The sequence below is a fragment of the Camelus dromedarius genome, chromosome 32 (genome assembly GCF_036321535.1).
Source record: "Camelus dromedarius isolate mCamDro1 chromosome 32, mCamDro1.pat, whole genome shotgun sequence".
Classification (NCBI taxonomy): Eukaryota; Metazoa; Chordata; class Mammalia; order Artiodactyla; family Camelidae; genus Camelus; species Camelus dromedarius.
Genome location: NC_087467.1, coordinates 11995080 through 12022982, shown reverse-complemented (window position 1 = coordinate 12022982; position 27903 = coordinate 11995080). Strand labels below are relative to the sequence as shown.

The 27903-nt window shown below is 40.9% G+C and overlaps 1 protein-coding gene across 1 annotated transcript in view; it reads right to left on the bottom strand.

Moving 5' to 3' along the window:
- Positions 1-27588, bottom strand: part of CHST9 (carbohydrate sulfotransferase 9) — a 185093-nt gene extending 157505 nt beyond the window's left edge. The window contains exons 1-2 of the mRNA XM_031439022.2: positions 27551-27588; positions 1257-1467 (exon numbers count right to left, since the gene is read on the bottom strand). Coding sequence (XP_031294882.1) covers positions 1257-1377 — 121 coding nt within the window. The 5' untranslated portion in view covers positions 1378-1467; positions 27551-27588. The remainder of the gene's footprint in view (positions 1-1256; positions 1468-27550) is intronic.
- Between the last annotated feature and the right edge of the window lie 315 nt (positions 27589-27903).

Here is a 27903-nt window from a genome sequence, read left to right as displayed (position 1 = left end):
ATTGCAGGAGGAGTTAGCCTATACATTTTATCACAGATGGTTTCATTAAATATAAGTTGTTATGATAAAACACTGCAGTGATAATATAGAAAACTTAGAAAATATTATAGTTTCCATATAAGTTTTGACAATACATTACATATTCTCTAGAAAATAATTATACGCAGTCTTTTCACAGGAGTTGCAATATAAATTAAATAAATCCAAAGTGTCTGTAAGGCTAAACCAAGGAAAGGGACTTAAAGATGGAAACAAATTTTAAAATGATCATATTTGTGACTTAGTGTGGAATTACCTTTCAGAATAGACCCTTCAGGGCTTTATATCTAGAATAATTTTAAAATGGGCCACAATTGGAAACAAGTAAGAAATTGTTCTGTTTTTACTTTGTTTTTCTTAATAGTCACAAGCTTAGGCTATTTCTACTAATGGAAAACAAACGGATTTGACAACACCTACGTGTATATACTTCTACGACGTTCTAAAACATTTCCTTTAACCGTTATAAATATAATCCACTTTAACAGTAATTGAGTGCCTCCAACGTACAGCAATTACAAACTGAATGATGAAAGTACAGGATAGGCATAGTAGGCAGCTTCAAACTACTGCTCCTGGACCAAACCGGCCGACCACCTGTTGTTGTAAATAACGTTTTATTGGAACACGTCCTGATCCATTTGTTTACAAATAATCTTTGGCTGCTTTTTTGATCCACTGGCAGAGCTGAACAGTTCTGACAGAGACGATACAGCCTGCAAAGCCTGAAATGATTTTTAATTTTTACTGAAAAGGTTTGCCAACTCTGTATGTTAAAGGTAGTAAGGAATTGCTACACCAACTGGAGCAGCAACACAAAAATTAAAACGGAATTGAAAGAGAGTTTGCTGTATATTCACCTCCTTTCAGGCCTATGCCCAGTGCTTAGCGAACACATCAAGGGCAGGATAAACGCTCCACGTCTGCGGAGACGAAGTCTCCACAAACAGTCCTTACTGCCCAAGAGGGCTAGAGGGCCCCTCCCCCAAGATGACAAAAATTCCAAGTGTGGCCCCAAGGGACCAAGCAAACGCTCACCAGAAATGTACACCCATCCTTTGTTTGGGGAGCTGGGGGTTTTCGTTTGTCTCGTGTTTTACGTTGCTGGAAGTATGGTAATTTTCCAGGTATCCACAGACATCACAGCTTATTTAACTGAAAATGACCATTATGATTAAAAATTGGAAAAAGGAAAAAAAAAGAAGTTGTGGTGTTACCTGTGCGCTGTTCTTCAAACCAGACTTGCAGGTACATGAAGAGGAGCAGCCCTGCGACCCCAAACATGAGCACTGACAGGAAGACTTGTCTGGGGGTCATGACCACTTCAGAAGGCTGCATCTCTCCTCATTTCTGAAGACCGCAGGATTTGGTTTTCCGCAGACCTTCAGCTTCTTGCTTTTTCTCTGAGGCACTGTTCCATGCAGTAACCTAGAATTTTAAAAAAAATCCATACTGTACCTTGCTGATGACATTTCTTCCCAAATATGGTATAAATACGCAGTATGTCAACAAAACTGAGGATTTACATGAACTTTAACACTCTGCAGACAGAAGGGACTGTGGCTGATGTCCCTGGAAAGGCAATTTTCTGTTGTTACCTTTATCTTATCTAAGGAATGTGCTATCCTGCAGTTAATAAGTAACAGCCTAACATTTAATTGGGTGAAGCAAGCCCAGACTTCAGCTCTCCTATATTGTAAAGTCGAGTTCAGGTTACCTTAAAATGGTTGTGAGGGCAAAAAAGACTCTCAGAATAGACTGCTGAAGATGGAATTTTGAAAAGCATGTTCATGGAAAAAAGGGGGGAAAAAACCACTTCATGTTTTAGAATTATATAAAATTAAAAAACATAGGGTTCAATCTCTCATTTCCCTCTCTTGTAAAAGTAATAGGTTTCTCCAACTTAAAGAGTACCCTCGAAATCCCTCAAAGGCACAGGAGGATAAAGATGAAAAGGTCAAGGTTCAAAGGCCTCTTCCAAAGTAACCTGGGAGTAGAGAAATCTACGTTAGATTACAGAAATTGACTTCAGTGATAAAAGATTACTTTATTTAAAGAAATACTGAATGACATTGTTTTAGAATGACCTCATTTAGTGGAATCTTAACTTTATATATATATATATTTTTTTAAGCTCCATCCACTTCTGAGAATTTAATTAAGATACAAACCTTCTTCTCAGACAAATATAAACACACACAAAACCTTGTGTAAAATGTCAGTCTGTATGTACCCTTACTGAAACCCAAGTTAAGAAGCCTTGCTCCCCGTGAACTGCTGTGCAGATACGCAGTAGCTTGCATGGTGAGCTCACCTAGTTAGCAGACAGCTAATGAGGCCAAGGTCATGGCTTTGTGTCTGAGGCCCGCCAAAGACTTTGCCTCTGTTCCTCGGCCACACCCCCTCTTGGGATGCGCTGAATAAATGGTTTCTCAGCGTGAGGACATCACACACACACTGCTGTGTCTAAAAATTCTCTCTCCTTTTTCTCCAAAACTGCCTCAAAAACTTCTGAAAGAATATTGATTTAGCCTTTGAAAAGAGGTGTCTGGTGAGGCGCCAGGTAAAAGTTAGAAAGTGCTGTGGGAGATGGCGAGGCTGGTTAAAGGATAATATTAGCTATTCTTGGCAAAACCAACTTTCACACAGCTGCTGGGCTTCAGGGGTAACCTCTGAGATCAGAATTAGACGTGGATGTGGTAGAACCATCTCCTGATTAGAAAAAGAAGAGATCCACCCAACAGGTCAAAGTGTTTACATGCAGAACAACCACAAAAAGACATATTATAAATACATTTTTTCCTTCATATTTTAATTATTCCATGGAAGGGGCCAGAGTAAGAGCAGTGACTGTCAGCATTACCTGAGGGGCTTCCTCGAATCCACCTCTGAGTCCCTTGAGGAAGGGGCAATGGTTAACGTTTTCACAAGTGCTTTAGGGGATTTCGGCAGGAGAGGAAGTTTTTAAATAAGTCAAAGAACTGAGGATATTAACATACTGCTCACTTGGTGGGTTATACTTTGCTTTTATATCGATTCGAAACTGAAATATTATGGGCTTTCTAAACATAAGCAACCACGAACAGCTCCCGAGGGAGATTTGCAGCTTGAGGTGTTCCAAGATCGAATCCCTCAAGGAAACTAGGAATAGAAGCCAGCTTTCTCTTTTCTCGATGCTTCAGTTAAACGAGGAACAGACATAATTCTTGGACCCACAGGAAGATTCAGATATGAGGAAACCAGTTAAACCAAATCTACTAGGAACAAAGAAATAGTTGTTTACAAGAAAAAAAGAGACTCTTACAATCTGTCTACATAATTAAAACTTATCTGGGAAGAAAGAGGAGAGAAGAAAATCCATAAATCAGAACAGAGCCAAAGGCCTGTGGGAACGGTGGCTGTGAGAGCCAATGGAAGTCCTCCCTGGGGGTTCGCAGGGGAAAATTATTACCTACGACGCTGGAAGAAGATTAAGAATTTGCCCTTCCTTTCTTCGGGAGATGCGGCTCTCTGCTGACACATCCTCCTGGGTAAGAAGTCAGTAGAAAACCCATAATGGTTATTATGGCAGATGTGGGCAGAGCAGAGCGATGAAAGCCACAAGGCAGAAAGGCAATCTGGTGTAAAACGGAGAGGTACGTTTGATTTTCTCCCATCTCAGTCCATTAATCCAACATTGGCATCAGGAAATGGCTCTCATTAAACAAAGGTGAGGCACGAGGAGCAGCAGTCTTGCTTTAAGCAAACCTGAAGGTCAGGTGTGATGGGAAAACACACCTATTTGGAGCCCAAACATCTACCACCATGCCTGCGGAAAAAGTGCAGACTACTGGAGGCTGAAATTACTTGGAATAATGCTATTTTATGTACAAGCATTATACAACATTTCCATGGTCAAAGGCTTCCTGTATTTTGTACAATCCTGCCTCTCCTCGCTCATACATACCGTCTACCTTGAACCTAACAGGTACTCAACAATGGGATGCACTGAACTGAATTTGGGGCTCAATAACAAAATGCAGGTAATTAATTTTCCAGTTGTATTTGTAAATCATTAGTTCTAAGCTACAAATGGAGAAATATGGACTATTAAAATACTGAAAGGGTCTACGTGATTTTGTTAATAAATACTATTGCATTTACTTTTCCCTGCATATCCTATGGATTAATCCCTAATAATTACAAAAGTATAGAAATAATTATTTCACTCCATTATCTCTTTCACAACACCTTAAAAGTCATTCTTTCAAATGACCCTGGCAACAAAAAGAAGCATTTGGGGACTTAGTATAGTGATAGATTCCAGGAGGGAGGCAATTTATTTAAGAGGAAATTTTGAGTTGTCCAGTTTGCCAGAAGCCTACAATTTTAAAGGAGGGAGGTATGGAGTTTGAGAAAGGTTTGGATCTAATTATGCAGTTTTGGTGGGAGAAAACCCCCAGAGTCAGGGGGACCCCCATCCCTCCCCACAAGCTCAGCAGGACCTCAGCAGTCCTTGCCTTCTGCCTCCCTCCATAGCAGCTGCACCACACTCCTCTTTCGCACTCTCTGAGCAAACAGACCAACAGGGACAAACTCCCTCAATTTACTACCGCCCCTCGCAAAGTTTACTGTCATCTGGCTCCATCCTCATCTCTTTGCCTCTATTTCTGACGACCAAGAGCTCTCACTCTTGCCTCCATCTCTTGCGGGCTGCTGTGAAACGCGGCTACATCACCGTGCCCAGCCCAGGCTGGGTCTTCTTCTGAACCTCTTCACCCAGTGACTTGTTCCTCTGAAACCCCTCCAGCCGTTACCCCACTGCTGTCATTCCCATGCAAGCCTCACCACAGAGTACTCTGCCCCGAGTGCCTCAGTGCCTACTTCCCAGCCTTTTCTCAACCCACAGCTGCCCAGGAAGCTGGAGAAGATGGGTGAGGCGCAGAAGTTGTGTAGCGATGGAAAATTTGTTATAACTTGGGGTTTTGCTTTCCTTTTTTTGCTATTCTAGTTCCTCTTCTATGAGTTTCCTGTTTATTCCCCTTTCTCATTTTTCTTATTGCTCTGTAGTTCTTCATGCATTTTAGATGGTAATTCTTTATCAGTTAGGAGCATTACAAAAATCTTCCTGTCCGTGACTTTTTTCTTTCTTCCCTCTCCCTCCCTTCCTCCCTTCTTTCCTCCCTACCTCCCGCCTTTTGCTGGTGGTGTGGTTGTTTTACTATGCAGAAATTTAAAATCAATTTTTATCATTCTTTTCCTTACTGATTTATAATCTTGAAAGAAAACACATGATGTATTCAGAGTCAGGAAATTGGGGAGAGTGTAATAAAGGGGGCAATTTACAAAGATGTGTTCGGGGTTTCGAGAAACCAACAAGGGTAGAGCAGTCCCCAAGGGCAAGTAACGGCAACCACTCCCAGAAGTGAAGACAGGAAGCAGAGAGCTATTCCTGAGCCTGAGAGGGGGCTGGAGGCAGGGGCATGGCTGACGGGAGATGCAGCCTGCTGAACAAGCACAACACGCTGGAGCCAGGTGTTCAGGGGACCGGCTTCCTTAACTTCCTCCTGTCCTGAGACTTCCTGCCAGTGACCCACTTGGCAAAGCCAACCCAAAGCTTGAGGACAGGAGAGCTTTTTTATGTAACACATTCCCGTGAGCCTCCCAAACCACAGGGAAGAGAGGGGATGGGGGACGGCGTTCTTTACAAATGTTCTCAGGTAATATTCCTCACCTTCAAATAACACCGTCATTCTTTCATATTTCCTTTCAGAGGTTTTAAAGTTCTACTCTCCATATTGGGAATGTGAATCCACCTGGAATGCTTTTGTGTGCATGTGGGCTATTTATTTCACGTGGACAACAGTCCAACTCTATTTACTGAGTGGTTTATTATTTTACTATTGATTGTTAATGCCGATTTTGTTATAGTCCAAGTTCCTGTGTATGCTTGTACAAACATCTGCGCCTATCTTTGAGGAATGGAAAATGAATCTGATTACTGATCTAATTCTGTTAATGGTTATGCGTTTATTCATTTTGCTTTTTTGAGTCAGCTGTAGAAAATTATATTGCCTACACAATTATCATTTCCTTTTCACATCCAAATTTATAAGCACAGGGTTGTTAACAGGATTTTCTTATGATTTTAAAGATCTCTTTCATAGTTGTAAATATAGCCCCCTTTTCATTCTCAGTATATGTGTTTGTGACTTTTCTCTTATTTTCTTTGAACATTCTTATTAGAAGTTGTCTGTTTTATTTTAAAGTATACTGTAATTCCTCTCTATTGCTTTTTGTATGTTTGTTTTTATTCTCTCTTATTGATTCTTCTTTTATCTTCATTTCTTTCATCATTCTGTTTTTTTTTTTCCTTTAGGGGTATCTGTTGTTTTTTTTCCAATGTTTTTGAATTGTGAAAATTAATTCATGCATTTTAGATCTTTTTTATAAAACACATTTATGTAAGCCCATTAATTTCCTCCAAAATTACTTTTGTGCCATATCACATGATTTTACATGTAGCATTGTCACCATCCAGTTCTAAATATTTTGTAATTTAAATCATCATAAATTTGTTTCTTATTTTTAAAATGGCTTTTCTCTTTCTTCTTCTTTAGTTTCCTAAAGTTATCAAATCCTCTCTGTTCTTCTTTATGCTTTCTTTGAATCTGTAGATTTCATTTGTTAGCTAAGCAGTACTTTAAATTAAAAAAAAGACTACCCTCTTAATAATAAATTTTTCTCACAAAGTTTATAGCTTTCACAGGAACTTCAGCATGCTTTAAATACTTGTTGAACTGTATTTCCTCACTCTGATCATGCTTGAGATCTATTTAATTTCAACCATTCAAATAATACATTTATTATTAGCTATTAAAATAAACTTATTGGTATTCACCAATTTCTGTGTTCAGTGTTAATTAACCTGTGTCAGACTTTCTACCCACAGAATGGTAAAATAATACATTTTTGCTATCTAATCCACTAACTTTGCTATGATTTGCTGTAGCAGCCAAGAAAATTAATATAGTACATTTCTATTACAGAGTAACATGCTAAAGGAAGATTGTTTGTGAAATTACTATGAATGGGTAGTACTGATCTTTTCAAATAATTTTCACATGGTTTCTCAGGTCTAGTGTTTCATGGTCTATTCCTGTAACAGCTCCATTGTTCAGCATATTTTGTCATACAGAGCACAGAAACACATTCCTTTACTAGACACTAATTTGTAGGTACTTCCTTATGCATTTTTTTGCTTTGATTTCCTGTGTAATTTATTTTAACAGGTACCTTCTACTTTTAGCTATTGTAATTAAATTTTAATTATAATTAAAGTTTTTAACAAGACAAGGCTTTGCCCTTAGAGTCTTTGTTTTAGAAGAAAAAGTTTTAAACTCACATTTGACATTTTAGTGTTCAGTGTAGAGTTTCTCGTTTTGTTTCTTTAAAGACTGCATAAGACTAAAACCAAGGGCCCTTGCAAACATTTGTCTGTATTAAAGAAGGAAAAAAATAAAAACACCCATACAGATTGTTGTTGAATAGACTGTTCATCCCATTTCTCATTTTCACTTGTTTACTTGTTCCTCATTCTAAAGATGTCAAAGTGTTAAATATGGATGACACAAAAATGGCGCTGGAGCATCCATCTGCTCAAGCACAGTCGCAAGAACCTACAGCATGTGTTTACACGCCAGTCAGGAATCACCAGGATCACATTAAGGAACACGTAAGGCACTTACAGCATCAAATTCTACTTCATTAAAGGGTCCTATGAAGACAGAGGGAGTCCTTGAAAAGTTTTTTGGAGTCCTGGGATTTGGGCACGGCGGTACAAGGAAACAGCGATTTGAGCGGTCATGTCTAAGACAACTTGAAGGCATTACTGGTGAGGGATTATGTCAGGTGAGATAAGTGAGGACTGCAGACTGGGTAAGGGGGTCAGCAAGTCCAGTGAAATATGGAGTTTTAGTTACCATAGTAATTAATAGCACAACCTAAGAAGTGCTAAAGAAAAGACGGCTTCCAGTCCACGATTGGGACTGACTGTGGCGTAACCAATAGAAACGGGCGGGTTTCAAGTAAGAAGTGGAAGGAAAGGCTCTTCAAGTGGGTGCTGTGTTGCCTCCTTAACACCCCTCCTGCTGCTCTGTGTGGAAGCCACACAGTTTAGAACGGACTGCCTCTACCTCCAGCTCCAGCGATTGGCCCCCAATAGTGTAATTCTAACACGGTAATTAATCCTATGGTCAAAACAGTTGGTTCAGGAAAGGCCCCGAGTATCATTTTCCTGTAGCTGCCATAACAAGCTACTACAAATGTGGTAGCTTAAAACAACAAAAATTTCTTCTCTCGCAGTTCCAGAGGCCAGAAGTCCGAAATCAAGGTGCGGTCAGGGCCACATTCTGCCTGGAGGCTCTAGGGGAGAATCCTTTCTTGCCTCTTCTGATTTCTGGTGGCCCCAGTCTTGGCTTCTAACTTCACACAGCCTTCTCCTCTGTGTATTTTATAAGGATATTTGCCCCTGGATTTGTGGACACCCCACCACCCCCCGATTATCCAGGATGAGCTTACCTCAAGATCCTGGACATAATTACATCAGCAAAGATGTAATTCTTTTTCCAGGTAAGGTCACAGGTTCTGGGAGATACAGTGTGCACAGATCTTTTTTCAGATCACCATTCAACCACCGAAACAGGCTTCGCCTGGCCACAGTGACTGTCTTGGGAGTGACTTAAATATAATGAAGCTCAGTGCTATGGTTGGATGGTCAGGAGATGTGGTATTTCCTTCCACCGTGAACGTGAATAAGGAAGCACACAGTTCCTGTTGTTGCTGGAAGGCTCCTGGCGACCCTGATGGAAGCCAGCCTAAAGCTCAAGACAGCACAGAGGAAGGCAAAACTGAAAACCTGCAGAGAAACAGGAAAAGCTCTGACTGACCCTGACAGGACTCACTCTGCTGCTGAATTTGTAAATTACAGGAGCCAATAAACTTCCTTTATTTTTCAATGTACTACAAAGCAACTGTAAGTACAGTGAGAGAGCTAAGGAATTAGCTATATTTTGGGTGTAGCGATTTTGGCAAGATAACCAGAAACAAACGAAAACAGTAGTGCTAACATTTATTGAGCACTTATATATTCCAGACACTATTCTGAGCTTTTTATTTTGATTATTTAATTTAATTCTCACAAATAACTCTACTGTCTTCCCAGTCAAGAAATCTGCAGGACTGGCTCATGTAACCACATGGTCTGAAGCAGAATTCAGTTGAGAGATGAAGTGACAGGTGTCAGAGGGAACAGACCACAGAGGACCCTGGGGTCAAACTATGGTGATTTCATTTGTCCTGTGGACACCAGGGACCGAAGGGCAGTTCTGAAGGGAGTGTGGAAGGATCAGGTTTGCACTGTGGGACAATCCCTTGGCAGGAGCTGGAGATGAGACTGAAGGTCAGGAAGAGGACAGCAGCTGGCAGGGAATCCCCAGGGCAGGGGTTGGGCTCGATTTTATTCCAATGCCCAAATCCTTCCGTCCTTCCACTCATGCACACCCTCCTGTCTTTCGTCACTGGAGGTGGCTTACCACAGTGGTTAATTAAGTGTGACGATCCTGCCGCCTGACTGCTGAGTTTTGTCACACAGCTGGAACCCCTGGAACCCCTGTGTGCCTCAGTTTCCTTACATCTAAACTGAGGATAGTAAAAGTATTTACCTTGTTTGCTAAATGCTGTGAAGCAGGTCAATACACACAGGATATTTGGAAGAATGCCTGGCCCACAGAACTCATGTACAATATTAAAATGCTAATATCTTTGTGTCTCAGCTGTCCAGCACAGGGGACGGCTACGTTGCAGTCAATCAATAGGTATCTGTTGAAAGGTCGAGTATTTTTACTTCAAAAGGCAGTCAGTCTGTTTTGACTGTGAAAAAGGTTTATTCTTTCAATTCACGCCAATTCGACCCAATCAATAAACACCCATTAGGCTGGACGAAGACTGGGGCCGGCGCCCGACACTGGAGGCGAAGCGGAAAGGAGTAGGGTTTAATCTCTGATCTTCCTCAGCGAGCATCTGAACCCAACTCTTCATAACTTGCACAAGTTGGTATCAGAAGAGCCTTCTAGAACAACTCATAACAGATCTGTTCTCTCCTTTACATGACAGACTTTTCAATTATTGAAAACAATTATCCTGTCTACCCTTAATTCTTTTTTACTCCAAGATAAACAATAAACACACACAATTCCTTCAGCCATTCCTAACGGGATACGATTTAGGAGTATTCAATCAACTTAATCATCCTCCTCGAGACATGTTCGTGTTTGTTAATGCTTTTCTTTAAATGCAAGGCTCAGAAGTAGACAGAATCATCTAAGCATGATTGAATGGGTGAGAATCAGCACCCATAAAAATAATGTCTAAACTTGAGTGCCTTCACAGATAAAATGGGAGAATAAACCAGGTTACAGGTTAGAGCCTTAGGGGCTTCCTTCAGTCCAAACGGCAGGAAAACAGAGAGACCTTCTTTAAAAAAAAGTCAAAGGGAAGGATTGTGAAGTGGGAAACATGCCATAAAGAACATGCAATTAAGAAACTAAGACAGGATATTATTACATGGCAGACAATAAATAAAACATTTGCTTAATAAATAAATGCAGGGCAACGATTCAAGAAATAGTAGGCATGAAGGTGAACGATGAAACATGGTCACCCCCAAAAGTGGAAAAAGAAGAGAACAGAAGAGATGATTATGTCAACATGAAATTATCGAGAGAAGATCAAAGCAGACTGGAGGATTTTGGAAAGACAAATTCCAAGATAAGAATGTTCTAATCCAACCATTGTCTGAAGTGTCAGAAGAGAAAAAGGGGTATTTCCTGTAGTGCACAGTAGGGGAAGATACTTTTTATACATAAAAATATTATTCATATACCCTTGAACCTTAAATAATAATGAGGTACTCTGGGTACTATGTACACAAGCAATACACATTAATCTAAATTTTTGTTCTTTGTTTCAATGAGAGTCGGACGTGAGTTTTTCATAGCAACTGAAAGAGGAAGTTGCTTTTCAGGGAGATAATCTAATATATAAAGGAATTATAAAGTCTAGTGAGTTCGGTGGGGTATTATGACTGTGACATAATGCAAAAATGAGATAATGTAGGAGCGAGTGAATGAGAGAGAGAGAGAGAGGGAGGGACAGTGAGCAAGAGAATTTTAAAAGCTTCCTAGCAATGTATTTGCTTCCAAAAGACCTCAAAAAACAAACAAAACTCAGCATGCAATTAACTATTATGCAGATATAAGACTGACATTATAGATGAATGATTAAAATCATACAAAAAGATCCATGATACCTTCTTAGGTGAAAAGGGCACAGGTTATAAAACCACTGGAACACGCAGTTTGCTAAATATTGTAGTTCAGCCCCTGGTCACAGGGTAGAATTGCATTCTGGCCCCTCTTATGATTGGTGGGGGCTGTGTGACTAGTTAAAAAAAAATAACAAACAAACAAACAAAAACATCCCTGCAGCAAGGAAGAGGCCACACACAACAGAATGTCAGGAAGTCATTTTGATCTTTTCACTTCTTAAGAGTAAGCAGTAGTTAAAATTAGAATGTGAGCTACAATATAAAACAGAATGGATCAAATTGGTTTTGGAATGTTACTTTTTACAATATAACAGCAATATCTGTACTTAATTAACATCCAATAATTAAAACTACTTCTAGGACAACAAATTCCTGGGACAAAGAATTTAGTCAAAAAGTTTGGCATTGCTCTACATTCAACAAATTGTCTTGATATATTTTCAAATTAGTATCTTACAGTGAGATAATAAAACATAGATTGTTTTATTATTACTATTGTTACTTGTTGTTAGCTAGATAAAATATCTATTCTAGGTTGTCACCTACATATTACACTATTTCTAAATTCCCTCTCTGCTCATCACAGTAACAATGAAACCCTTGTAAAACTATCATATTTATAGGATATCCTGTTTCCTTATGCCAGATATGCTAGGCAGTTATTTATATTAATGATTAGCTAGACAGTCAATACCTATTTGGAAGATTGATTTTTCCCTTTCATTATATATTATCTAGACATCTAATATGTTGCTACTGTATAATGTTTCTTAGAGTAAGGATAATACTGCTTTCCAAAAGATAGTAAAATTCTAGAGCTAACATAAAACTCTATAAAACACTAGAAATATGTGTATATTCAAAAATGATTTGTTTCTTACAGACAGTAAAGTTTGTGAGCCAGGCACTCAAGGCTGGCTTCAAGCAACCTCATGCAAATATTTATTAAATGCTATTATGTGCTCCCTCTCTTTGCTCGTTTCACATTCTAGCCCATCTGTGCTTTGCCTGCAACCATTTAACAGAGAAACAACACGAAATAAAACAGCAAAGGTGCTAATCTACAAATCTTGGTTTCAAAAAGAAAAATAAATTAAGCCTGCAAAAATATCTACTGACAAAAATCATATTGTAAGCTCTTAAGGCATTTCCAAAGAATATACCACGAAACAGTGCTCAGGTGGAGGGCATACCTCAGCAGCAGAGCGCGTGCTTAGCATACAGGAGGTCCTGGGTTCAATTCCCAGCACCTCCATTAAAAATAAATAAATAAACCTAATTATCTCCCCCTCAATTAAAAAAAAAAAAACAGTGCTCATAAAAAAATATCAAAGTAACTGCCATAGGGTAGTTGTTGAAATAAGTGTCGTTTTTATTGGGAGGGCTAAAATGATGCTAACAAAGGAAAGACAGAATAATATATAACTCTGAAGATTAACATTCCACAAAAAAGGCAGGAAATACAACAAAACATATAAAAGAAAGGGTTCTGAGCCTGAAGGGTACCACAAGATTATGAATAACTAGTGATGCTTTTAATGCTATTATTATTAAACTAAACTAAACAAACAAAAAAATTCAAAAGGTCTGTAATTTATACCCTTAGAGAGTTAAGAGAAAAGATTGGTTCCAACAAACAGGATCCTTTATTTAATAAAAAGAAAGGAAATCAGAGCGCGCACGCGGACACACACAAACACACACACACACACACACACACACAAGCTCTTGTAAATGAAAAACATAACCAGAGTGAAAATTCAACATATAGGTTAGAAGACACATTAAGGCAACTTCTAAGAAGGTAGAGCAAAAGAACAAAAGGGATAGAAAATTGGACAAGAAATAAAAAAGCCAGGAAATAGAATTTATCTAAGAGATTCAAAATCCAAGTAACAGAGGAGGTCCAGGCAGAGAGGACTGAGAAAAGGAAGGAGTTCAATACTGATATAATTTAAGAGAATTTCAGGAAAATGAAGGACATGAATTTCCAAATATAAAGGGATCGCTGAGTATTTAGCACGATGGGTATGAAATAAACGCACCAAGGGATATTGTATAGACATTTCAGAACACTAGGAAGAAAGAAAAGATTCCGTGTTTTGCCACAGAGAAACAAACAGGTCATATTCAGAGGATCAAGAATCAGAATTCATCAGACTTATCAACGGTAACAGTGGAAACTAGAATAAGGCCATGGAGCAAGGATGCCTTCACATTTCTCAAGGACAATCATTCTCACTTAAAGTTCTATTAAGTGCTACCAAATTCTGCCAAAGTCTCAATCAAGGGTGTGGTAAAAAAACCCCCTACAGATCAGTATCTCTCATGAACATAGATGTAAAAATACTCAACAAAATATTAGCCAATCAAGCAATATATCAAAAAAATTATACTCCATAACAAGTGGATTCAGCCATGTATGCAAGGTTGATTTAATATTTAAAAAAATCAATTATTGTAACCCATCACATAAAAGAAGAAAAATCACAAGAGTTTATCAGTATATGAAGAAAAAGCATCTGACAAACTCCAAAACTCATTCATGATAAAAGATGCTCCACATCATATGTCATCAGGCAAATGCAGATTAAAACAACAACGAGGTACCACCACTCACCTATCAGAATGGCTAAAGTGGAGAACACCGACAACACCAAATGCTGACGAGGACACGGGGCAACAAGTATTCTCACTCACTGCTGGCAGGAACGCAAAATGGTACTATCACTTCAGAAGGCAGCTTGGCAAGTCTTACAAAAGTAATGTACCCGTACATACGATCCAGAAATCATGCTCCTTGGTATTTACCTAAAGGAGGTAAGGGTACCATGGGAGACAATGGAAGGAAAGCCATGACTGCTAACTCACAAGACAGATTTAGGGGTCTGACTGGTTCACCTTGAGGGCAAACGGAACCAGCGTGGTGAGAGAGGGTATTCGAGACCTTCGAGACCAGACCCACACTGGAGCTGTAGGCTGTCCACCACACCAGCTCCTGCCATCCCCGTGGCTGGCCCCCTTGAAAAATGAAAAGCAAATCAGAAAATGGCTTATGGACTAGAGACATAGGTACCTGGCAAGGAGGAAGGGGGTGGGGGGATAAGGATCTGGCAAGCAAAAATTCAGGAAGTATAGTGCACAGGAGCCTCCCCCTAGAATAAACTTGATAATGAAATCCAGCTAGCCACAAAATAAATCAGAATTAACTCAGAGAAGGGAACAGCCATGAAAGGATTGCTTCTGAGCACTGATTTCATTCAAATATGAAAATCTGAAATATGGCGTAATAATAAAAATGTAACCAAAACCATGAGGAAAGGGAATTGGAAGCATCCTTTATTTTATTTTTATTTGCTAACACGCAGTAAAATTGATGGGGGTGGGATGTACAGTTCCATGATGTGTTATAAACGTACAGGGTTCATAAAGAGAAGGCAGCTCTGCTACATTTTATTTTACAGCTAAAGTGCTTTTTCTAATCAGGTGAGTAGATGCCACAAAAGCAAACACCCAATTAATTGGGGATTCCAATATGCAGAGGCAGGAAGACTTCCCTGGTAATGATTAGGTGTTTATTTCTGGTAACTGTGATTTTCAGCGTGGTTTAGCTCACTACTCGTGACAGGTTATAGAGTTCCACTTTGCTATTTCTTCCGCGATAGCAGTGTTTGGAACATGTGCACAAACAGAACAACACGATTTTCCATCATTTGTTGTTCTGCTCCTTTCTGATACTTCAGGTAAAATGACCTATTAAGCACCATGAATGAAAAATAGTCACATCCTTGGTCGAGAATTCTGCATTCTGTGTGCAGGGAATTCAATATGTTTATAATATCTACAATCATTCCCCAAGGCACAATCTTTCAACACGGATTTATTCTCAAAAGGTTCTATTTGTACAAAGTCTTATTATCATATATGTATATTCAATAAACTTAGAGTACAGCTTCCAGCTAATAATTACCTACACAAATTGTTCGCATAGCTGTTCGCTTTCAAAGCCGAATTCTATATGGAAGTTCACTGTTTCTATTGCTATAAATTCAAACAACTTTTAACTCACATTGTTCATGGTCTTAGAACTTTTTTAAAAAAATGTGAAATAAAAATTCATAAACAGTTTAATGAGATCACAAAATTCAATTTCACCGAGTTCTCTTGGGTCTTAAAATTCTGTGCCCCTCACAGCAGTATGGGTATCCCCTGTCTTACGACTGACACGTTAAGCAGCTTGAGGGTGGGGGTGGGAGGTGAGGGACTACGGACATATGAACTAAAGCTATTATTATCTTTATTTGACGATAATCAAGACTTTTTAAGAATCAACTCTCTCCTCTAATAGTTTACTATTTTCTTCCCTATTAAAAACAATTCCAAGTTTCAACTGATTATTGTCTTAATAAGCTGAAGATGAAGTTTAATTTCCTATCACAGAGAAATTTAGCCTCAAGACAATATAAACTGGCAGTACCAGGAAACTGGTTCTTTCAGATTTTTCAGAAACTCAAACCTCTTCTGCTTAGTTATAATTTACAACAAGTTACGAACTCTCATATGAACTGTAAGGGGAAAGAGCTCTTCTAACATTCTTACCTTTGGTTTATTGTATCTTAAGATACAAGAAGATCTAGAAGTTCTTTTCTTAATCATATGTCAAGAAACATCACTTCACTCGTTCGGCTTGAGTGGAAGGTACATATTAAAGCAGCTCTAAATGTTATCAAAATATTACATCGTACACTTAAACGGCAGGAGGAACAAGTCTGGTTAAGCTGGTGGCTGCCAGATAATCTTCCTGTAAAGGTCCTCCCCTCTCTTTGTAATTAATGAGCATCTGTGAGTTGACATTTCGAGCTGGTGTGAATGTCCTGTCTCCAGCAACCATTCACCCAGTGGTGGGTCATCCTTTGATTGTTCTCATGACAGGAATAGCAAAAAGGTGACTTTATAATTCTAGCCTTTCTTTTAATCGTTGACCTGTACTCTTCAGTGAAACAGAGCTTTTCCTTCTACTCAGCCCCATCTGCACACTACACACACACTATGTGCTCGTGGATTCCTTCCACACTCAATGTGCTCTACCCCATAACACACATTAGTACTTCTTATGTTCAAATGATCCCAAATTGGGCCAGTAAGTGTCCCTTAAATCTGGCTCTTCTGTCCTTCTGATGTGCCCCCGCCAGCTTCTGAGCAATCCCTTGAGTTCTGACACAAAGTGTCCCCAGCTTAGCAGGTTCACTCCTAAACTAGTTCAAGCAAGAAGGCTTTAAATAAAACGGGTTAACTCAACTCAATTTTAATGCAGCAATTTGAATTCATGCACAAATAATTAGAACAGTGCCTAGAACACAGTCAGTGCCAGTCAGTGTGGAAGGTCTCCTCCTTAACTATATTAGCCACAGTGAATTCTTCAAAATGCAGACTAATTTATAACACAGATTTTTATGTCACTTTTTCAGTTTCATCTATTTATGCTTATTTTTTGCTCTCCTTCATTTCTTTTATCTCCATATGGAAATCCTATGGAGAGGGAATCTCCAAAGAGTTTTTTTGTTTTCTCCAACATGGCACAATCTTAGATCACTGACTATCGCCAAAATACGCAGACAGCACAGCATAAATCCCCATAAAGTAAAGCCTTTTAGAATTCCTGAAATTATCAAGGGATTTTACCTGTCAGAGGAAATAATGTAAAGAAATGTCCGGGCCTTTTTTTTTCCCCTTTGGTAAAAAAGTCAATAGACCAGCTTCATTTTTTAAGCAAACACAGCACTACTCAAGTCATCTCTGAATGAATCACTGATAAGGAGAAACTAATAGGGAGGAAAAAGATGAGTATGACAGTTGGAGAGATCACAAAGAAAGTAAAAAGTGGGGCCTCATAGCTTGCAAGTTATTTATTTCCTAATGTCAGAATGTGAGGGTGGACGGGAGTGTGAACCTGTGTGTAGTAATGTGCATGCGTGTGCACACATGGGGTTAGAGAGAGGATGCCCGGTCAACATTTACCCAACAAATACTTACTACACTCTCACTCTCGGTGGGCACTGCAGTCTTTTCCAGGAGTATAAGGACTGAGAAAACTAGACAGGTCTCTTCCTTAATGATTAATTAAATATTTACACAAATAAATTTGAATTTGCAACCACTTCGATGCATATGGACACATGAGTATGGATACAAGCAGGCATATAAATACATACGTGTGTAGATGTATATTGCAAGAGGAATTGGCTCAGTCTTGGGGGAAGACATGGACCTTTAGAGGAGGTGACATTTGGGTTGGTGTTTGAGGTTTAACTGACACTTAACTAGGCAAGGTTTGGGCGCGTGTGTTTACAGGTGTGAGGATGGGAGAGAGCATGGAGAGTCAGAGCACCCAGCAGGAAGCCAGGCAGCTGAAGCAGACAGAAGGGTCGGGGTGGGTACCAAAAGAGATGAGACTGGAGGAGCCTGACCTTGCTGGGTTTCAAAAAATCAAGTGCACAGTTTGGGTGTTTACCTTAAAGCAATGGTAACCCATTTAAGTGGTATGAATAGTTGAAGGGGTGACAGTTATCATATTTGCATTTAAAAAAGGCTCCTCTGGCACCTTATTGGAGGATGGATTCAGGGTGGGGGGCAATGACGGATGCCAGGAGACCAGCTATGAAGGCCCTGGAGTTCTCTACACAATGGATGTTGAAAGTTGAGACCTAAGGCAGGTGTGTAACATCCTTTGGAGGTAACAATCGATGACTGGGCGAAGGCTTTAATCTTGGGTGGATGGAGTGGATGGAGGGGGACCATCAAGGATAAAAATCCAGATTGAGAGCTGGGGAATCCTAGAGGTTGAGGTGAGATGGGCAAAGACCGCAAGTTTGATTTTGACATGTTCCATCTGACATTTAAGATAGACAAGAAGGAATACCAAGTACAGAGCTGGCTCTACAAGTGGAGAATTTAGAGAGACTTTCTGAGCCATAATTATGTTTTATAGCATGCTCCAAATAAAACACGTGCCATAATTTCAAGGAATCTTATTAAACTGTACTTAGCATGTGTATGTTGGGAAAACTCAAGGTGAACCAAAGTTCTAAGGTACTAGATGAACAGCCTCTGCTACTTGAGAGTTGAATCATTTGCAAATTCATTTCTATTCTAAATGCTGTTATAATTCCCTGATCTGAAAAACCTGAAAATATGATATTGCTAGACTTTGTAGCAAGTGAGATATACCTATGGTTAGCAGGTGAGAGCTAGCTAGCTAGCTAGCTATCTATCTATCTATCTATCTATCTATCTATCTATCTATCTATCTATCTATATTGAAGTCACAAAAGTGATCACGTAAGTACAGAATTAATATTTAAATTATTTAACAATCTGCACAACTTGGGCTCCAGCCACAAATAACCAATAAGATTACACCAGTGTATCCAGTGGAAGCCCAGCCCTGTCACAATAACAGAACCTCATTCTCCAATGGTAAAAATTCCTAATTGAAAATAGAGTGCAAATATTAGAAGGCAGGCGTGTTGATAGTTACTACTTGTAGACCAATAATGTTACTAACACCTAGGGATTTTTTTAATACATTGAGAACATTGATTTTTTTTTTTTTTTGCAGGGGACGGGGAATACATTACCCTCATTCTAATCTACTGTTCAAGTGTGCTGTGAGAAAACCAAATTTACTGAGAGATATGTTTCAAAAAAATTGTGCCCACAATTTAATTTCAAAATTCCTTTTCAAAGGATACAAGAAACGTCATCATTTTATCTAAATATTCACAGACTGATTTGCTTAACGTAACCTGTAACTTTGGGCCACAGCTCCACTCCCCTTGGGTGACAAAAAAAGACAACAGAAATGACCACAAAGCTAAGTGAGCTTTGAGCTTCTTGATTCGGAAACTAACGACGTAGAAGTACTACATTCTCCATTTGAACTGACAAAGTTGTCTTACTGGGTTTCCCACTTCCGCACGTCCAATAGAGGCTTCTGAAATGCCTTTTACTGCGTCAGCTGGGTGTGTTTTCCCTCTTCACAACCACATGCTTTCATGTTTCAGATTTCAGTTTAGGGGAGTAATGAAGTCCAATGGTAAAAGGAGGCAGTGTGATTGGAAAGTGTCATATCTATTTATTCAGACAAAGAAGGTTTTCTCTTGTGTGGCACTGTGAACAGTACAAAGAGGAAGGAGGGCATTCCTTTCACAATCTTCGCCTCTGTTCCGTGCAAGAGAAAAAAGCATCATAAGAAAAGCAGATATTCCAATAAAATTTCACTGCCTGTGTAGATTTTGTGCTGCTCAAAGAAGCTCCTTACTTCCCTTATCACCTCCACAGCCCAACCCCCACGATTTCACCTCCTCTCCGTTCCCACTGCACCATGACACTCGTAGCAGAAACTGTAACAAAAGTAGACAAAATCAAGTTAGGGGTCAGCCTGAGGTTCAATGTTGGGCCATTCAATTGACCAAGAAGCTTCCAGTAAGAATGAACAATATAGGGCAAGACAATCACAGATCAAACTGTGTTCTGTACGATCACTGCACCCCCTTGGTAGGAAAAGCTACCTCTCCTGACTGCGTAGAATGTGCCTTTCTGCACAGAGAATCTTGTGATTGTGTCAAAGCCATTGGTTACTTGCACGCACACAAACACACACAGACACAGTGTGACTTCCATCTTAATTGTTGAAGACTTTACATTAAAAAGCTTCTTTCCTTAAAGAGAATAAGAAAAAAGGAGGAAATACAATGTGACATAAGACATCATAGGTGGACCCACAGTGGGAAGTAATCTAAAGAAAAAAAATCTTCCTTGAAAATCTGATAAACTCAAGATGCTTGCTATATAGTTCATACTGAAATGGTATTTTATAATAACTCAATTCTCAAGAGCAGGTCTTATGGTCTAGTAGAAAGACCATTAGAAGGAAGAAAATTTGAGTTTCACTCTCAGTTCCCCCTTTGCTTCTTGGATCCTACACTCTCTCGTAAGTTGTGTATATGGGTAATCTTCAAATCCCCCTAATCTCTCTGTAAATACTAAATATTATGCAGAAAGAAGAGATGTGGGTGTGTTTTTTTTAGTGTGGCAGCAGTGCACAGACTAAATACATCGAGACAGACAACACAGTCTTTGTAACTCTACCCCTCCAACTCCTATCTGCCAGCACCGGACACATTTATTCCAAGTAACACAAAAAAATTCCAATACAACAGTTTATTTGCATTGGTAACAGATTTGGGCCTCTGCTATGAACATACTTCACTATGTTTTATGGTGCAACTTCCAACACTGGACCCAAGCAGTTCTTTGTGTGCATAAGAATATCTCAAGGGCATTAAAAATATAATCTCAGATAGTATTTCCTTTCCTGTTTTTTCAGTACCTGAAATCATGTGTGTAGGCATGTACGTGTATGTATATACCATGTGCATCTTTACATATACATGCACAGACTTATACATACGTGCATTTGTGTGAATGTACATAGTGTCTCTCTCCAGGTGTGAATGCCTTCCAGGCCTTCTGGAGATAGGCATTTACACAAGCTGAAGGCCTGGGAGAAGTAAAATATTAACCAGCTTGCATATTAGTTTGTCAACACTCATGGCCACCCATAAAAGATAGAGTCCTGAGAGAAATAAGGACCAAAAGGAGTCAATTTTTATAAGGATGAGAGAGAGAGAAAGAGCACAATGTGAGCCTGAGTTTGATGGGAAGTGAAATTTGTAATCCTGGTCCACGGATGACAGATCCGTGGACGAGTGAGATGTCCTGCTTAAAAGAAGCAAGGATTGGGTAGGGGCATGAAAAACACCCTGCGCCATCATAAAAATCCTGTTTCTCCAGCCCTGGGGCTCTCATCAGGGCCAGACTGCCCCTGGAGCCTATTTGGGGAAGGACTGGGAAGGCTTAGGTTTGTCACAATTACTAAGGGAAGGGAATTCTGTTGGCCTTTCGTGGCTTTTTAATGAAGAATTTCCCCAGATATCCCAAACAACATGCAGTGTTCCTCCGAACTAAACCCATAATGAACATCCACCTGCAGAATCCGGTATAGAATCCTAATGAAGCACTTCATAAGAATTTCCACCAAAAGCCCAGTGGTTTGCAACAAGGTTGCTGTGGTGAATGATTCAATCGTTTGTATAGTCTTCCTCCTAAATCTGGAATTCATAGACTACAAGATGAATAGAAAATAAGCTGAAGAAAAGGCAGCGTCGGCACTGAATCAATAATTTCCACTGCGGAAATACTTCATTTGTTATTACTGATGATAACAGTGTGTAGCTCGCAGAGGCCCTGCAAGTAGGGTTCACATTAGCAACAACAGGAAAATGCTGCATAAAGCAGTTTGGGGGTTTGGGTGGAAATATATTAATAGTATTTACTCTCTCGTTTGCAAAATATCATACTTTCACATTTTCTCCGCCCCGAGAGTCTGTAACTCGACTCGGCATGTTTTCTCCACGATTACCATCACGCCCTTCCTTCTGTCACCATATACAAATGCCTGCTTGTAATTATCCTGATACAACTTTTAGGCCATTCTCCTTTCATTTTCCTATACTTCTTGGATAGAACATCTTCTGATGTTTTTAATCTGTCTTAAATCCCAATTTATTCATTACACACACAAGCAAGCTTCTGACTCCTTTGTTCCATGTTCCAGTGAAGTCACACCCCTCCCAAACATCAGTACAGTGAAATGCACGTTTTACTACAAATGGCTTTTATTTTATTGCCCCTTTTCAGGACCAATATATGCAGTGATTAGATTGTTGATAAATCACATTTCAAGATACTAAGGGGGTGACACAAAATATTTGTTCTTAAAAAAGGGGACAGAGTGTAAGAGGGTTGAGAATGACAGTTTGGTCCACAGTGAATGATCGAAGACAGGACAATCACACGCCTTCTGCACGTATCTCTCTATCACGTCACATCATGACTGTCCTGTACGGCTGACATCATGATGGCCAGTGAGTTAACTCCCCCCATCCAGCCACCCAACTTAAAGGAGATGGACGAGAAGTCCAGAGATCAGGTTTCTAGTTTCTGCTCTGCCACTAACCACCAGTGTCACCTTTAGCAACTCAGGGGGACCACTGTGGGCCCCCATTTCCTTAACTATAAAATAAGAGCACTGAAATAAAGTACCTTTCAGGTCCTTTCCAGCTCCATAACAAAATGCATAATTTTGATTCTAAGACTGAGGGCACTGATCAGAAGAACCTGATTCCCTTAATAAATGTATATAAAATATATCCTGTGGGTCTCAGTTAAAGATTTCCCACCACAATATATATATTTTTAAAGTACTCGGTCTAGTCAAGGCTTTAAAAAATGCCATGTCTTATAAGAAACAAAAATGTTCCCTCAAGAAAGAAGTAACTCTACACATTATGGAGCGAGCACATTTATTATGGGAACACAGTCACCAATCTGAAGGGGACACCGACTTTTCTAGTACCATTCCGCTCACTGCTGTAAAAGCCACAGTTTTATGTCTTCTTTGAATTCTTGAAATAAAAATGATCTTATCTATCTGCTTTTCCAATCACACATTTTTGGCAGCTCTAAACTTCTTTGTAGGGGTTTTCTAAATTCTAACAGTCCACAGAAATAACAGTTCAACAAAATCTATATACAACTGAACACCGACCACAGAAAAGGTGTTTAAGAGCAAGCACTTTGGTGTGAATCGACTTCAGGTCCGAGTAACTAGTTCATCCACAACCAATTCTGCCCTGGAGCTTCTGAAGAACACAATAGAAACCTGTTAAATTGGCAGCCTTGCTGAACTTCAACTATTTTATCTAACCAGGTCCCCAGTAATGATAGATACTTGACAGCTTCTTTTTGATAAAAGTTTGATCTGGGGAACAGGTGCAACGATCAAACGGACCAAACCCCTTATTCTGATGGAGGCTGGCTGTTTCTGCTTCTGGGACACACACATGTAAATAAGGCTCGGGAACATCACCTTAGCACATCCACACGGGTGTGCTTTAAGAGAACCTAACGCTTAAAAAAAATCAGTTTTGTAAGATTTAAATAATAGTATATTCGTATTTGGTTTTCAGGAGCACCCCACTATCATTTATTAAAAACATATTAATCACCTCCGTGACAGACAAACTGGGACTGAATTTCTCCAATTTTGATTGAAGAATTTTTTTTCCCCAAGAACACAGCTAATCCTTAACACAAATTCATTAAGGAAGCATACAATCAAGTCTCGACCATCTCTCCTGAGTAATATATAATTTACTGCAAAGTTGTCACACAGGTTTGCTCATTTCTGTCACCCAGCTCGTTTCTGGGCAGGCTGCCCACAAGCCCCATCTCCCCATAAATCGGTTTTGCTGTTTGTGACATGTAAGCGCATTTAAAAACTAACCTAAACAAAACAAAATAATTAGAAAGGCAACGTGCCCGCAACAACAACGAGAATCTTTTTCAGCTCAAACATGTAATACACTCCAAGACAAACACAAATGACTTTTTAAATAACCATGATTTTGGATTATCTTTGCCTCTCTTCCTCTCATTAACATGAATAATTCAGAGAGCTCATTCCACGCGATGAAATGGTCTCCCCTCAATAATTCATTTTTAGCACACGAAAAATAAGATGTCTAACGCATCCTTATGTTTTTTCCAAAGGTTTAAATTAGACATTTTTAAATGCAACTTTACTTTCACAGTGATCTATAGTTTGGGTTCCTTCCTTTCAATGCTATCCTGGCAGTAAGCAGGGAGACTTCTGAGTTCAGGGCAAGGAGAGAAGAGAGCGGTGGAGCAGGTAAGAAGGCAGAAGCCCCATCTGCCTTTGGTTCTTGATATTCTTCAAGTACAATCAATTATTCGCACAGTGTGACCAAGACGGCCGATGGCTTTTTCCTTAAATACATGAAAATGCTCTGGGACATTACACCCCTATTTGAGTTAAAAGAACTTCCTAATGTTCTGGCCACACTAACCGAACACTGTTTTTATTATGCAACTTAACTTTGAGTGATAAAAATATCCTGACATTGAAGTTCCAGCTCTAGCAAACGTCCCTAAAAGGGAAAGCACTTCTGGGTGGGAATGGGAGGGGGGGACTCAAAACCTCAAATCTTGCTTTAATGATGACATGAACAAAATGATGAGGGTGGGTCTATCTCCTAATTATACACAAACTCATCCAGGTTCCAAAACACAGGTATCACGAGTACTATGGAGATGGACGTTTTATTCACATCCTCTATAACACCCTACAGCAGCACACCCAGTATTTGTGTGCGAAGCAATGCATAGGTCTAAGGTCTACTGAATTTGGGGGGTCAAATATTAAGCTGGCCTCCCATTTGTAAATTCTTCCCAGGAGGATGTTGCATTCTTCTGGAGACCACACTCGTTTTGGGGGCTGTTTAATGCACTGCTTCAGAGCAGCAAATGCTACCCTTGCGACCAGGAAGAACGGGAAAGAATGCCATCAGGAGGAGCCTGCAGCTGCACTAATTCTCAGCTTCTCTCTGGTGATAAAAAGGTGGGGGGAAAAAAGCAATCAGATTTCACCAGAGTATACACCAGCCTTGGCCAAAGGCTTGAAAACTTTTTTGATCTCTCCTTTTCATTGGAAATGAAAGGAGAGGCGCTTACAGTGTAAAAAGCCAAACACAACAGTTGCTGAACTTGGGTCAAGATCAGACACCACTACCCGCTTTGGGGATATTCATGGAGATGCACAAAACGAGGATGTATGTTTTGATACCTGTGAAAATAAAACATTGCGCTTTAAGTGAGTGGGAGAGAACAGATGGTTGGTAATGATTTAAAACATTTATGTTTTGGACTGTCACCAAGCCTCTGTATTAAAAAATATGGTGTCTTAGTCAGTACATACCAACAACTATCTGCAAGGCTCATTTTCTGGAGGATGCTACTGTAATACAGGAGATAAAAAAACAAATGAGGCCAGAGGAGAAGTCGTCCCGTTTTCTCAAGGCATTCAGTGCGTGCTATTTCTTTCTGACTATATTTCATCAAAATGATCTCTGTGTGACGAGAGGGTTTTAATTTTTCCTCAATAATGAGTCAACTACAAGTGCCCAGCTATCATATCCCTTTTGAATGCATGGGGTAGAACTGTCATTTTGTCCCGTATATCTGATTCACATTAACTGAAGCCCTTAAAAACCCTCTGAGCAATAATAAAGTCTGGTTGACCAGGGTACCTTGCTTATGAAAAACAGTAACATTCTCCTTATTCTCAATTTGGTAGACAGGCATATGGTGTCATGATTACATACTGGAACTAGCAGGTGCCAGGCCACCGAATTAGTAAGACAGGTAAATATTAACTATTGTCACACTGCATTTTGGGATGTGTGTGTGTGTGTGTGTGTGTGTGTGTGTAGTGTGTCAGTCTAAAAGGAGCCCAGGTCCTTTAAAAATGGAATAGTGACAAATACAGATAAAATTGTATATAGAGAGTTTAAGGCAATGTCTGGGTTTAAATCGAAGAAAAAGAAAGACTGGTTAATAACACTCTTAATTACTACAAAAACTGCTAAAGGAGAGTCTTATTAAACATCCACAGTGTTTTGATTTGGTCGTGATAACTTAATGGAGAAGAAGTTACACAGACACCCACTCTGTATTATTTACTTCTTGTCTCTTTGAAAACCCTGGGATCTATTCAAGGACAGGTTTGCTGGTGGGAGGGAGCTGGGGGTGGACCTGCAGGGAGAGGGGGAGGGCCAACGGCCGCTCTAGCTTCACTCCTGTGAACTTAGTTGGAAATAACTCCTGACAGCCATCAAACATACACCTTTCAGCCTTCTAACAGAAACATGCTGTGAGGCAGGATGTGCAAACAGGGCATAAGAGGGAGAGGGAACAGTGTGAAAGCAGCAGCAGCAGCGACAAAGTAACCACGCAGTGCCTGCTTGCCCCAACCCCGCTCCAGCCACCTGCCCAGAGCACCCCCAACCCCACTGCCGGGACTGCCACTGAGCCCGGGCTTCCAGTCTCCTCACTCCCCTCCCACACTGCCCGCAGCCTTAGCAAGAGCCTTTGCAAGGTCTCGGAGTTTGGGACCCATGCAAAAAGGGGCACCACAGCAAAGATGCTCATCTTCCTGACAAACACGCTGGAGGACCGGATAAACTGGCATGAGAAACTCAAGACTGTTCCTTCTGGTGTCCGTTTTCCAACCTCGGCTTGCCCCGACTAGGGGCTGCTAACTAAAAACTGGCACTTGCCATCTGCCTCTACAAGGACTGGATCGCACTGGCACTTGCCATCTATCTGTTTGGATTAAATCACGAGCCGCTGCAGCCTCTGACCTCCAACACGTCCTGAATAAAGGAGCTGAGGATGAAGACCAGGAATGAGAAGCTCTGTGCTCACAGAAGACTGGCTAAACAGGCCTCCAGATAGTTAAGATATTTTCAGGAGAAGATTTTAAGACCCCAATTCTTGCATCTCTTCATATCTAGAAAAGCACTAAAATCATTAAGGGAGAAATCTGCTCTTCATGACGAGCAGGAAGCCTCCACCAAACATGTCCCTAACTGCACGCCCCCCGCCCCCCCCCCCCATAAATCATATATAATACTGTTTCCCCCTGCCTCTTTGGGACAGTTTCTCAGAGCTTTCTGGGATGCTGTCTACCGGGTTATAGTACTCATTTTGCCCCAAATAAAACTTAACCCACAACTTTCACGTTGTGTGATTTTATTTCAGTCGACAGGGCTGGCACCAGAGTCCCGGATTCCGAGTCCACCGCGGGGGCGCAGCAGTCCAGCACAGGTAGCTCACAAGTTCAGGCCTCCTCCTCCTCCCCCGCCCGCCTCGTACCCCCTCCATCTCCCGGACCCCCTCCCCTCCCCACTTCAGCGCAGTCAATAAAGTGAACAGGAGTGGGTTCAAATATGGAGGGGAGGTGGGGGTTAGATTAGGGGTGGAATGAAAACGATGTCCCCCTCAGTCACCAGGGGTGAAGTACCCGGAAAGGTGAGGATGCACGTCCCCGCCCACCCAGACCCCTCTGCTACCCAGGGTGCAAGCAGCACCCCAAAATCTCGGCCTCTCCAACCCCGGACACCCTGCCCCCCAACCTCCGACACACGGACCCAGGGCGTTTACCTCGGAGCGGAGCGGCGCGGGGAGCGGAGGGCGGCAGGCGCCGGCAGGTACCGCTTTTGAGGGCGCGGGAGCTTCGGCGGGAAAGTTCCCCGAGCTGCGGGGCAAACTCTCGGGGACTCCGCCCCGCCGCAGGCCGCGGGGTGGGCAGGAGCGCCGGGCGCGGGAGCGGGGGCGGCGCGGAGCCGGACGCTCGCCCTCGCGCGTCGGCCCGGCTGGGGCTGCGGCGCCGATTGGGCTCCGGGCCGCTCGGGCTCCTGCTCCCGCCGCCGCCGCCGCCGCTGCGCCCCCGCCCCGCGCCCCGGCGCCCCCGCCCCCGCGCCCGCGGCTCCGCCCCCCCCGCTCCGCCCCCTGCG